This window comes from Lissotriton vulgaris, chromosome 1_1 (genome assembly GCF_964263255.1).
Source record: "Lissotriton vulgaris chromosome 1_1, aLisVul1.2, whole genome shotgun sequence".
NCBI classification, from domain to species: domain Eukaryota; kingdom Metazoa; phylum Chordata; class Amphibia; order Caudata; family Salamandridae; genus Lissotriton; species Lissotriton vulgaris.
The window spans coordinates 187556528-187570802 of NC_141685.1; the positions used below are offsets into that span (position 1 = coordinate 187556528).

Consider the following 14275-nt stretch of genomic DNA (forward strand, 5'->3'; position numbering starts at 1 on the left):
ACTCTTTGGTGGGGGAGAAGGAGAACATTTTTGCAATGAATGCAAAGACTTTGTCCCAGAAGGCTGTAACACAGACACAGCTTAGTAAAAGGTGTTCAAGGTCACCATCTTTCTTGTTGCAGTTCCAGCATGTGGCATTGTCTCTAATATTGTGTGAAAAGAGATGCGCCGTTGTCAAAAAAGCTTTGTGGAGAAGCCAAAACTTCGTCTGGAAGAGTGTAGGACTTACTTTGTGTCTCATGGTTGATTCCCAGGTTTTGGACCACTCCACTTCTGAAATTGGTACCGAAGAGTATGATTCCCAGAACTGCCGAAGGTCTTCATTGAGATTGAAATGCTGTGGCCGTAGGATTTTGTAAAGCCTGGAGACCTGGTGGCCCAGCCTATTGAAGGCAGCTAGGGAGCTTGGGAGGGAGGACGGCTTTTTGGACAGTTTTGCTTTGGAGTTTGCTGTTTTAATATTCCAAAAGTTGTAAAATTCTATTGCTTCTAGATCATATTTGGTTTGGAGTTCTTTAAAAGAGAATGGGTAAGAATTACTAAACAGTTGGTGTGGGAAAACTATACCTTTATTAATCCAGATCTCATTCTGTAGTGGTTTCCCTTTGTACATTATTAAGTGACTGTGCCATAGCGACTCCGAGTCAGAGCACCTCATGTGGTTAGTCAGGAGTTTATCAATTTTTAGGAGGTCAAGTCTTGTATTTTTAAAAATGGATATTGAGCAACCGGCCGTATTCATTTTAGCAGTAAGAATGGACGCTGGAGCAAGATTTTTGAAAAGGGTTTTCTCAATGTTTAGCCATACAGGAACGTATTCAGCTGGTGGTGCCAGCCAGTAAGAGCCTTGTTTGGTAAGGAAGGCAATCTGGTATGGTTTAAAATCCGCTTTATTGACCCCACCCAAGGATTTGTCGAGGCATAGCTTTTTTAGGCTAATTCTAGCCTTTTTCCCTTTCCATAGTAATTTAGAAAGTAGAGTATCTAATTTGTGATGGAAGTACTGGGACAAGGTGAGAGGGAGCATTGTAATGAGATAATTAAATAAAGGGGAGATCATCATTTTAATGGTTTAGACCCTTCCCCATCAAGTTATAAAATGGGGGGACCAGCCATCCAGTTGTGATTTAATTTTGTCTAGAGTGATGGATTCATTGTGATGACGTGTTTTGAGAAGGGAGATGCCGAATTCGATTCCCAGGTATTTAATAAAACCAGTTTTCCATGTGAGGCCTGAGGCACCCAGCATTTCTCTGGTACCATAAACGTTTAGGGGCTTAACCTCTGACTTGCCACGGTTCAATTTGTACCCAGATTGTAGCGAGTATCTTTCTATGGTTGTCATGAGAGCTTCGATGGAAGTCTCTGGATTCTGTATCGCCACTAGAATGTCGTCAGCGTATTCAGCTAGTTTCACCTGTGTGTCCCCGAAGCTCACTCCCACTATTTCTTTATTTTGTTTTATGCCTGATATGAGCGGTTCAAGGGCCAGGAGAAACAGGGCTGGAGAGAGGGGGCAGCCTTGCCTGGTGCCCTGTTGTAAACGAAATGAGTCCAAAAGGGAGCCATTGATGGCGATTCTAGCAGACGGTGAAGAATAAAGGGCCATTACCATATTGATGTAAGAATTCCCATAATTAAAGCCTAAATTAAAGGCTTTCATGCAGTGATGTAAGAAGCACCACATACTCTATCGAACGCTTTTTCAGCATCAAGGGTTATGGACAAAATTAGGGTGGGTATTATTTTGTCTTTCTCAAGGATATGGCATAATAGTCTTGTGTTGTCATTGGTCATACAATGTTTTAAAAATCCCACCTGGGAGTTACTGATTAATTTGGGGAGAATGGCATTAAGTCTACTCGCTAGAATTTTCACATACATTTTGCAGTCCAGATTTATAGGCGAAATGGGCTGAAAGTTTTTAGTTAGAAGGGGGCCTTTACCCTCCTTCTGGATAACAATTATAGTGGCTTCGCCCATTGATTCCGAAGCACTGCCAGAGGTGGCAATCGAGTTAAAAAGTTTTAAGAACATGGGGGAGAGCGACTTATCAAATGCTTTGTAGAAGCTTCCAGAAAACCCATCCGGACCGGGGGCTTTGTTGCTTTTAAGTGATTTAATAGAAGCCAGGATTTCCGTGTCTTTGATGGGGGACCCTATTGTAGAACTATCTTCATCAGAGAGTTTGGGGAGGTTCAGGGCATCTAGGTAATTAGTGCAAGCGACCGGGTCGAATGACATCTTGTTCTTGTAGAGGTCTTCATAAAAGGTCTTAAAGGTGTCTACAATTTTTTCTTGTTTGGTGTGTGTATTGTTAGCGGAGTCTTTGATTGATGAAATAGTGAGTAATTTTTGTCTGTGTTTGAGGTAGGACGCCAGACGTTTTCCAGCTCTATTCCCTTCGCATAGTTTCATGGCTTTGAACTTATTAACCCAAACATCGGCTCGTCTGCTTGCAATAGTGTTATATTCGTACTTCTTATTGATCAGTTGCTCTAAAACCAGTTTGTTATCAAGGTCAGTCAAGTGGGTGGTTTCTAGGATCTTGATGTCTTTTTCAAGCTTGTCTAGATATTCATTAAGTTTTTTATTGGTCCTTGCTCTAATGCCAATAATCACCCCTCTAATTGTGGCTTTCAAGGCGTCCCAGACTGTTGAGGTGTTCATATCAGGGGAATCATTCAGTGAGATGTATTCCTTTATGGCGTTTTCTATGTGTTGTTTGCTTTCAGGGTCTGATAGAATTTCCTCATTAAATCGCCAGTGTTTTAGGGGTAAAATCGAATGGGAGCCCGCGAGTTTGGTGCTAAGGCAGGAGTGGTCAGAGATCAGCTTTGGAGCGATGTCTATTTCCTCGATGAGGTGAATGAAAGGGCTAGAGATTAAAATATAGTCAATTCTGGAGTATGAATTGTTTGGGGCTGAGTAGAAGGTAGAGTCCCTCCCGTCTGGATGTTGGAGGCGCCAAGAATCCTTTAGTAGGAATTTGGTGCACAGGGGAGTGAGTGACTTGTGGGAGCGAAAAGGTTGGAACATGCATTTTGATTGTCGATCTAATAAAGTGTCCATTGGGAGATTGAAATCGCCGCCTACAATTAGGAGTTCGTCTTGTGGGATGTTCTCTATGGCTAGGGAGACTGATTCCCAAAAGTCTGGGGCATCAGAGTTAGGACCGTATATGTTTACTACATGAATGGGATCTTCTTCCATTAACAGGTGGGTAATTAATAGTCTTCCATCTGTGTCGTGTGTGTGTGAGGTAACAGATAGGTTCAATTTTTTTGAGATTATGGTGATCACTCCTCCCTTCTTGTGGTTTGTCGAGGAGCAGAGTGTGTGGGAGATCCAGTTGAAGTTTATAAAGCTTATGTCCTCCTCTGAGAGCTTAGTCTCTTGGAGTAGGATGATATCGCCTTTTGATTTAGATAGGTATTCAAAAACCTTCCGTCTTTTCACTGGGTATTTGAGACCCTTGACATTCAATGAGACTACATTGAGATTTTCAGCTAAGAAATTGGTTTTAACCATCTAAAGAGTTGTGGTCGCTGAGAGAGTCGCCCTCTGTATACCAGTCGTTGCGCGGTATGAGACTACTATTCAAAGGGTTCGTGGTTTATCTCTAGTATGTGGGCATTGGTAAACGCAGGACCTGTGTGATACTATAAAAGAGTTATCTTTCGCAACGTAAAAGAAACAGAAAACAAAGCAGAAGGAAACAACCAGTGTAGTATACAACCCCATTTTCAATCCCTCCCCACCCCTCTCCCCCTTCTCACCCTTGTCCCCCACATCCCCTCCCTACCTCCCTCCCCGAATGTAAGAACTTAGGATGTGTGACGGCAGTACCGTCTATGGGCAGAACAGAGATATTAAATGAGAGACATTGGCTCTTCAGGCAAAACAAGATTAGAGGCCTATACTACATTAGACCCTGAACAAGTAACCAGAAGCATGAATGATAACAAGTTAAAGAGTGAGTTTTAGAACAGCATAACTTCATCCAAGAATCCTGCTGCCTGCATGCGCCACAACAGTGTGATAGTGGACCCTGCTGAGCCATGCATTCTTCAGAATTATTTGTGCTCTGATTGCTGAGTCATGCATGCCTCTTTAGGGTTTTTGCAGACGGACTGCTGAGCCATGCATTCTTCAGATATATTTGTGCTCTGATTGCTGAGTCATGCATGCCTCTTTAGGGTTTTTGGTGACAGACTGCTGAGCCATGCATCCTTCAGTGCCTGCAAGATACTGTACCGCGCTAGCATTTATACAGTGCTTGCATTGCTTTTGTTACAGTTTATCCAAGAGTGTTGCTCACACCGGGGCATGTCACAGAGTTTGTTGTGTGCTCCTGGAAGCCTTCAGTGGTTTCCAGGAGGAGAGAACCACTTAGTGCTTTGATTCTTCTTGTGAGATCTAGTGTATGCAATAATAGTTTTACATTAACAATAATAATAACAACAACTGAAATGATTGTAATAAATGCAACAACAACACAAAGAGAGCTCAGTTTGCATATCCTCACTTTCTCACAATGCTTTTAAGTGCTTTATTGCAGCCAACAAGACTGACATTTTTGTCACTGCCCCCATTTCTGGTCCCATTATCTGTTCTTGCCTTCAATAGCTTGTTTATGCCTGGTGTTCTCCTGGTGTTCTCTCTTCACCCTCTTCACTTTTTCATTTTCCTGTTCATCTTGATGTCTCTCTAACGTTGTATGAAATAAAAAGGATTTATAGAGCGCAAACAAATGCCTAAAGGTGTCAATGAGCTGACAGCAGTTAGTCCTAAACAAGGAACCCTCACCTGGATCTCTCCCTCGAGGCAGACGGCCACCAGGTGTTGTGATTCCTGAGGCTCTGCTCCCCTGAACTAAGGGGTCGATGTTGTGACATCCACGCAGCAAGTGTCCACGTGAGGCCGGATATATGACATCACAACGCATGCTTTCACAACGCATGCCTTTACAACGCGGTTTTCACAACGCATACCATTACAACGCATAGCGCTTTGGGGTGCTGGATAGTGAATAATTTAATTTACTATTCCAACTCCAATCCCCATGGATAGTAGGGAAGGTGTTGGATAGTAAATTAAACCTATTCCCTATCCTAGAGCGCCCCCCAGCGCAATGCGTTGTAATAACTTGCGTTGTAAAAGTTGCGTCGTAATGGTAGTGCGTTGTAAAAGTTGCGTTGTAAAGGTTGTCTCCCTGTGAGGCCGCAGGAATTGGATCCAGTGGACACCAATACACCGCCTAGTACAGATGGAAGCAGACGCAGAGGGGTGCACCCATCTACCTGTGTGCCTCCTCTGTGCATCATAAGCCCCTACCTATGCGCCTCCTCTGTTTATACCTCATAGGCACCTACCACTGCATCTCCTCTGTTTATACCTTATGAGCACCTGCCGGTGCACCTCCTCTCTTTATACCTCATAAGCACCAACCTGTGCACCTCCTCTGTTTATACCTCATTAGCCCCTACCTGTGCACCTCCTCTGTTTGTACCTCATAAGTACCTACCTGTGCATCTCCTCTGTTTATACCTCATAAGCACCTACCTGAGCTCCTCCTCTGTTTGTACTTCCTAAGCACCTACCTGTGCACCTTCTGTTTATACCTCATAAGCACCTACCTGTGCATATCCTGTTTGTACTTCATAAGCACCTAGCTGTGCACCTCCTCTGTTTGTACCTCCCAGATAAGCTTCTGAAACGAAGCTTGTGATCACCATACTACCAACCATGGCCTCTGCACTATCATTCTATGACTATTATCTGACGTCTGCTGTGTGCATGCTTCAAGTGTGTATAGTGAGTACTCAAACAGAGGGGAGTAGGGAGCTGAAGGACATGGAATGAGGTACACCTGGATAAAAGAAATATGGGAATGGAGAAATGAGACTTCACCTGTGGACAACAGACACCTCCTCCCGCTCTACCAAAGCCCTAATGAGTCACAAAGTAGCATCCTGGCCTTCAGACAGACAACAATAAGTTAAATAACATGGAAAACGGGAACATGGAAAGCAATTATTAATATGCACACATCTGTTGGATTGGGGGATATTTCAGTTAAATTATGGCTTGTGATGGATTCTCTATAAGGAATAAATGACTGATATCGTTGAATATTAAATTACATGATTTAATGTTTGTTTGCCATATCTGTGTGCGCAATATAAAGATGGGCCATTGGAATCAGCCCCTCATTCTGTTTCACAAAAAACCCTGGAAGGAGCTGCTGATTGAAATACAACAGGATCTTAACTTTACCTACTTTAGGAAGAACTAAAGACTCACTTTTTAAGTTGTCTTTCAGGCCAGAATCAGTCAATAGTTCAAGGGAGATGGATATATATTATGCTGATAGGAAATCCACCTCAACTCAGGATAATGCTCCAGTCTTCCAGGTTAGAAGGATCCAGAAATTCTTGAGCCAGGAGGGCTGTAAAATGTGTTGAAGGTGACTTAGGGCTTTATTACGAGTGTGACGGTCTTCCAATGGGACTACCACAGCGGAGGTACCAGGCAGACTGCCAAGCCCATTGTGAGCCCAATGCCGGATTATGACCTAAATCCAGGGTGGGTGGGCGGTGCAGCAGCGGTCTCGCGGCGGCTGTATTAGGCTCATTAGAGAGCCTAAACAGCATACCACCACCTTAAGAGTACCTGCAGCACTTTCCAGCACCATGTCATGCATGCCACACTATGCAGGAACAAGGGTGCAATTCCATGAGGTTGCACAACATGTGCCCCCCGCATGCAACCCCAGGAGCAGAATCGGCCGGGGAACTGTTAGGGCCCCCTTACCTGCATGTCCCTTATCCTTTCCTTGGCGGGGTCCCCGCCAGGAAAAGGGCAGTGGATATGCAGACCGTAATATGCTTGGCGATGTCGGCATTGCACTGCCAACATATTCAGGGTGTTTGCATACTGCCTCCACAGCGGGATCCTTGATCCTTGCGGGGGGCGGTCCCACCACCACACTCATAATACAGCGGACAGTCCGCCTGGATGGTGGCATTTGGACCGCAACCCTGAGTACGGCGATCATGAGGGCCGTCACACTCGTAGTAAGGCTCTTAATGAGCTGCAAGGTAAAGGCTGGAGTTGGCATTTGAGCTGATCCAGTGTGAACAGGAAAGCATTGTGGAAAAAGGTGTCTGGAGTTACCTTTGTCATATATACTTTCTATAGAGCTACCTTTGTTATACACTTTCTGAAGAGCTACCTTTGTTATACACTTCCAAAAGAGTTACCTTGGTTAAATACTTCCTGAAGATTTACCTTTGTTATGCACTTTCTGAAGAGCTACCTTTGGTAGATACTTCCTGACCCTGAATTAACGGCAGCGCTTCCTGATTCCTCTCTTTTTCCACAATCTGTTCTGGTTAATTGAAATCTTGTCCATGTGTATCTACCTAAAACTGTACCTGTAGCATGAGTGCTCTGTGGCTGCCCTTTCGTTAGTAATTAACTCTGGAACAATGGTAAATCACTGCCTTTTCAGAAGTAAATACAATGTGACATGTTCAACCACAGTTTTAATGAAATATCCATGTATGGTAAAATGTTCTTTACTAAATTTCAAATATGGTAGAGAAGAGATGTCTTCTACAGCTGGTTAAATATTGTTTATTCACATTCTATTACATTTGCATTTAGTAATATTGCATTTCTTTACATCCAACAGAGAATAATCCTTAAATGCACAGATTGATTATGAATAATGAAGATAACACATCAAACCTGCAAAAATTATCAAAAATAAGGAGCTCCAAAAACATCAGTGAAATCAGAGGCAGAGGACAGATCCAGGAAGAAGCAGTCAAAGGCAATTCAGTGAATACGAGTCTGAGCTCTGCACCTCAACACCCCAAGACGAAGAAGTGACCTCAACAAAACAAAGACAACAAAACTGATAAACCACCTGCAGATCAGGTTTGATCATGAGGCCGGTATGAGAGTTGGAGGAAGGTCTAGTGTCTATTTGGGATCCATAGCTTGGAACAAACTCTTTGAGCTGTTAGCAACATGATAATGTTATTGGCTTATTCTCCATGTTTGAAACAACCGGATTTACTTTCTTTTCTGACCTGTGCTTGGCCCCAGGACACTCTTTGGAGTAGCTGTACACATTACGAGTCGCTTCACCATCATGATATGGCTAGAGCAGTGCTTCGCTATCGAAACTGGCAACAGACCAGCATTCAGTGCTCTAGGTGTATTGCAAACTCTTTCTAGCCAAACCACAGGCACCTGGGAAAAGCACAACAAAGTGGAGCCTAACAACTGAAGGCTAAAGGAAAGCGGAGTTCTGCTCTCTGAAATACAGAGTAGTGCCCCAATTTACACCTACCGGAACGAAGATTAAGCTTTACCCGCAAGCATGTGAAGCCATTATCCAATCTAAAGATGCAATCACCCACAAGGAAGCCTTAACTGATATTGTGAATGTGGCAGGTATTTAGTGAGTCTTGTATTTTATTGTTAAATCGGAAATCAAGCGTCCACAATATCACACACATACAGGGAATGTGAAAATAACGCAAGTAGTTTATTAACTATGCTGACCCTTCAGGAAACACGTTCAGGAGAAAAATCGTGCAATTCCACTGAATATGTCAAGAACTTTAGCCAATTAGAAACCATAAAAGAGCATCAGCGAATACAAACAGGGGAAAAACCATACCATTGCAGTGAATGTGTAAAGAGCTTCAGTCAAATTTCAAACCTCCGCTCACATCAGAGAATACACACAGGGGAAAAACCATACCATTGCAGTGAATGTGTGAAGAGCTTCAGTCAGTTATCACACCTCCAAAGACATCAGCGAATACACACAGGGGAAAAACAATACCTTTGCAATGAATGTGTAAAGAGCTTCAGTCAGTTATCACACCTCCAAATACAGCGAATACACACAGGGGAAAAACCATACCGTTGTAGGGAATGTGTGAAGAGCTTCTGTCGGTCACAAGAACTCCAAATACATCAGCAAACACACACAGGGGAAAAACCATACCATTGCAGTGAATGTGTAAAGAGTTTCAGTCAATTATCAAGCCTCCATAGACATCATAGAATACACACAGGGGAAAAACCATACCATTGTAGTGAATGTGTGAAGAGCTTCAAACACATTTCACAGCTCCACACACATCAGAGAATACACACAGGGGAAGAACCATACCAGTGCAGTGAATGTGTAAAGAGCTTCAGTCAGTTAATAGACCTCCGGAGACATCAGCGAATACACACAGGGGAAAAACCATTCCAGTGCAGTGAATGTGTAAAGAGCTTCAGTCGGTTATCAAACCTCCACACACATCAGAGAATACACACAGGGGAAAAACCATACCATTGCAAGGAATGTGTAAAGAGCTTTAGTTCATCAACAGACCTCCGGAGACATCAGCGAATACACACAGGGGAAAAACCATACCAGTGCAGTGAATGTGTAAAGAGCTTCAGTCGGTTATCAAACCTCCACACACATCAGCGAATACACACAGGGGAAAAACCTTACCATTGTAATGAATGTGGCAGTAGTTTTACTTACTCTTCAGCATTAAGAAATCATCAGCGAGCTCACAAAGGGGAAACAAATCTTTTAAATGCCATGAATGTTTGAAAAGCTAAAGTCCATTATCAATCCTAAACAGGCGTCAGCGAACACACGCAGAAGAAAAGCCTTCAAGTGCAATGAATGTGTGAATAAATGTAGTCAATTATCAAGCCTATGTACACATCAGCTTGCACTCACTCTGTAAATACTGTACAACTGTAGTGAGTGTAGAAGTACCTTTAGGAAATCTTTTGCATTAAGGATTCATCAGTTAATGCACACAGAGAAAAAACCTTTCAGGTGCAGTGAATGTGTGAATATCTTCTGTCAGTTATTAAAACTACAGATACATCATTTAACATACACAGAGTAAAAAAGAGCATTGCAATGAATGTCAGAAGTGATTTTGTCAATTGCAAACACACCTGGGGTAAACCTTACAATTGCACTAAAAGTGTGACGAGCTTTTGTCAATTTCTGATCCTACAGAGCCTCAGCGAACACACACCTTTGTATAACTCACTTAGAAATAATCCTAGAGATGCAGTGAATTCCAAAAGAACTTAAGAACATTAACAATAATATTGACTCATCTGAGGACATAGACAGGAGCAGAACAGTGCAGTTATTGTGAGATGAAGGAATTACAGGAACAAGTATATAATTATGTGGGTTTTTCAAATACCAGATGAATGAAGACTCGACTAGAAGAAATGAAGAAAACCAAAGATTTGTAGAATATTGTGTCTGTTCCCAGTGATTGTTCACTTCGGTACAGATAGAAAAAACAACGTGATATAACAGGAAATCCACTGGGAGACTAGCTCGATGTGGAATAAAAGAAAAGAAACACTGGTGGTTTTTATTTGGCAATGAAGAGTTACAAAGAAAAACATCCAAGTGTTCCTGTTCATGCTACCTGTAAAAGTGTAGGGATGAATATGATTCTGCCTGCACACATTGCTATATTAGCATAAGTGAGTTAGTTGCAAAAACGCCATTTTGCTGCTTTTGCACACGACACTACATCTCTGTTTTTATAAAGACAAACTGCTTGCTTTTCCTTCACATGAGAACGATCTGTTTTTCATATCTCTAGACTCACACTGTGACCTCAAGTCTGCACAAAGTGTTCAAGGTTAAAATAACAATGTATGCTGTTGATGCAGGTTGATTGGCCCACGCTCTAGACACAACACAAACACAGCTGCTCATTTCTGAATCTCAGGTGCTTTTCATATTACACTGCATGCATGAGACTAGCACTTGGAAAAAACCTTTCAATCGAGAAAGAGCTGTGCTGATCTGGGATGTGATTCACTTCACCTGACTTTGGAGGTATGGGGTTCCCGGTTTTAACCTAGAGATCTTGTATTATTATAATACCTAGCTCCTAGCAAGGGGAGGGTGGTACACAAGGCGCTATAGACCTGGTTCCACTATGATTATAATATGATTTCTCCCTTTGTATTTTATGGAATTGTAACAATGTTGATTGTATTGATTTTATGCATCTTTTTACTTATGTTAGCAAAGATACTGCATCTTAGAGCACGTAGTTGAAATAAACATTTTAAACTATACTGTGTCTCTGACTGCTCACGTTGTGGACATTTAAGAGAATAAAAACAAAAGAGTGTTCTTGATTCCCACTATTCCTGAGAGGTCCCAAAGTCGCTTGTTCATTGGTAGCTTTGCTGTAGTACGGAGAATGAATGAGACACTGTTGATAGTCGGATAGGGGTTCTGGGCACTGAGGTGGATTTTTGGTACACCACAATACACTGAGGTCCTGGTTTCCTGCGCATAGTTCTGTGCATGAGCAGAATTCCCGCAACATGGCGCCCAAAGTCTTGATTAGTGCTTGTATCTGTCCTCAATACCCTCAACACCTTTTCCGGTTAGCGGGCGTGACGGATTAACCTACCTATACGAATGTGTTATAGTTTAATTCAAGCATGAGATTTATAAAAAAGGTTCACATTTTGAATTACTACCCTTTTTTGTTGTACTGCAATTTATATAAATTGTTTTTCTTCTCTATGTCCTCATGGGTGATATTGACATAGCTCAGCATAGTTGGGCAGCGCTCCGGCGTCATCTGGCGCAGTTTGGTATGTCTGTTATCTTTGTGGTGAGTGCTGATTCGGCATTCCCCTTTGAGATTTTCTACTCTTGGGTCACGTTTCCTGCAATAAATGCAGATGAGGATACGTTTCATACATATACTCACACTGCGATTCCTGTGAACTATACTCCATATAGGACACAAGAGATTCCAATTTCGGCATGACAGCATCATGTTTGGTTTAATGGCACCCTCCCCCACACCGTAACTCCAGTTTGGTTAGGTCCCTTGTCAATTTCTGGGGCCACTTGGCCAGTCTTCGCCGGGTTCACACCATATCAACGTTATCTCAACGTTATCTCAATGCCCCGATTGACGACTTGTGTCAAATTTATATCTCTTTTGTTGGGGGTACATAGGGCTTAGGTACAATATGTTTCTTGCAGCAGAACAAGTTTTAATACATTTTCTTTAAAAATGCCGACTCTGTAAGCGGCACAACGCGTGTGAATTTAAAAGCTACACGCAGTAAATAAGTCTTGTTATAATTTTAGGAGCTGTGCGATAAAGACAAGCTATCCCGGTTACACCTTTAAAGAAAAGAATCAAGTATGTACAGCCCACCTCATGTAGGAAGCCGTCCGTTTGGACTTAGACGTGTTGCTCAGGTCGGATACAAATGTATCGATCTTTTCTCTTGACACAGGGAGCATGTGCCCCTGCCAGGCTTGGTGATTAATGGTAATCAGGATATAGTAATTCAATCCAGTACCTACGCATTGACAAAGGTACGTTATTTAGCAAACTGTGGCAACAAACGACGCTGGTGTTGGGTACACAAGATTATGGGTCCAATATTGTTACAATTTCTTTTATCAGAACCTGCTTTTGAAAACAGAAGCACAGGCGAACCACTTGCTGCTATTAAGACTCTGAGCCTGGAAAAGAGGTAGGAATGAGTAAGATTGTATCTTCTTCCTCCTCCCCGCTTCGTGTACATAAATGAGTGGAGAAACTCGAACTTTTTCCTTCTATCACAGGCAGTCAACATAAAGTGTCCTGTTTCACAGCTTGAGCCACTTCCTTGAATACAAAGATTCATAAAAAAGTTTTTCCTGAGCCTGACGATACCGTGAGAGGCCAGGACATCAGAGACCAACAGGTACATATTTTAGATCGTTTAGTGCAATACCAGAAAGAATAGAGGCTTCAAGCTAGATAATTAAAACTTTATTGTTTTTCTGCATTTTACACAGAAAAGTGACAAAGCGCTGATGACAGTCTGGGAACTGGTTTCCTCGGACTAGAAACGCGTCGGCACATCTGAGGGAGCAATCAATATCACTAAGCGTTTGAACTAGCTCTTGCTGGTTGTAAAAGTCATCCTTATTTTAGGACGTGCTCCTTCCTTTTGACTTTGTCTCTTCATTCTTTATGAATTCAGATTAACTTTTTTGAAAATTTCAATTGTTTGTGTTTGTATAGTGAATTTTTTGTGGAATGTATGATAATTGTGTTGGAATTTAAATGTATTGAATGTACAGTTTTTTCCCTTTTTGTGTAAATTTCAAAAGAAGAATGACATTTTTTTTTCGAAATAGACAGGTATAAATAAATATACCGGGTCAAACTCAATAAGTTTGTGTTTCTCCGATGATCTGAAATAAGTTTTTGGAAATTAATTGGGTGTAGACATATTCTTGTATTTTCTGGTTTTTGATTATCGACATTTAAATTCACATTGTCGTACATGTGCGGTACAGAACACCCACAGTTCAGCTCTCGTTAACAGTCTAATGCGAAAAAGATTTAAGATCACACGAGATATTTCAAATGGCTTTTTTAGTCATAACCTGTCCTCCGTTAGTAGTCAATGGACAGTGTTCACTTGTGGCGGCAAATAAAAACAATTTAAAAGATTGGCCATGGGCTATAAAAACAGCCCAGGTGTCTTTGCGGCACGTGTCGTCTCTTTCTTAGATGGCATTGATCCTAATGCGTACTCGTACATTGATGATATTTATCTAATGGACGACGAATTATGGCCAAATCTGTGTCGCATTGACCGCATCATAGTTATGTTTGCGGACTTCGGTTATAAATTTATCTTTGCAAAGTCAGACATTGCGGAGTTCACAGTTTTGTTCCTGGGCTCAACAATGAAGGTAGAGGTCTTGCACCTCACTTCCTGCAGAAATGTGCAAGTTTATGGTCTCCTACAACTCTGAAAAAACTACAATCCTTGCCGGGATTTTTGAATTTCGGGCGTACTTATATTCCCGATTATGCCCAGTGTATCAAACCTCTATATGGTTTGATACAACCAACTTTTACCAAGTCATGCTGGCTGCCTGAACATTCAGCTATTCTGCAATTTTTGCAGTCTGATCTTCTTGAATCTGAGTACTTATTGACTCATGATAACCACAATAACCTGGTAATAAGAATTGTGCCTGGTGCCGTGGGTTTCAGGTACTTGACGTTTAATGAAGGAGACACAGTGCCTACCGCTTACAAGTCACACTTGTACACTTCGGCTGAAAAGCGATTTTCTTCTGTCGAGAAAGTCTTGACAGCTGTACAGATGGCGATTCTAAAAGAGAGAGCTCAGTCACAAGGAAAACACATTGGTT

General features: G+C 42.0%; 1 protein-coding gene across 1 annotated transcript; it reads left to right on the forward strand.

Annotated features, from left to right (window-relative positions):
- The first annotated feature begins 7737 nt into the window (after positions 1-7737).
- LOC147738127 (uncharacterized) lies at positions 7738-9640 on the forward strand. The gene is made up of 2 exons (XM_086952152.1): positions 7738-9315; positions 9391-9640. The coding sequence occupies exons 1-2, from the start codon at positions 8573-8575 to the stop codon at positions 9638-9640; spliced, it is 993 nt and encodes a 330-aa protein (XP_086808278.1). The 5' UTR covers positions 7738-8572.
- Positions 9641-14275: the final 4635 nt, after the last annotated feature.

Bases quoted from the DNA above. Each gene is read 5' to 3' on its own strand.
- LOC147738127 (XM_086952152.1), top strand. From the start codon at position 8,573: ATGCTGACCCTTCAGGAAACACGTTCAGGAGAAAAATCGTGCAATTCC. The intron at 9,316-9,390 runs GTTATCAAACCT...ATGTGTAAAGAG, and splicing joins TGTGTAAAGAGCTTCAGTCG to CTTTAGTTCATCAACAGACC.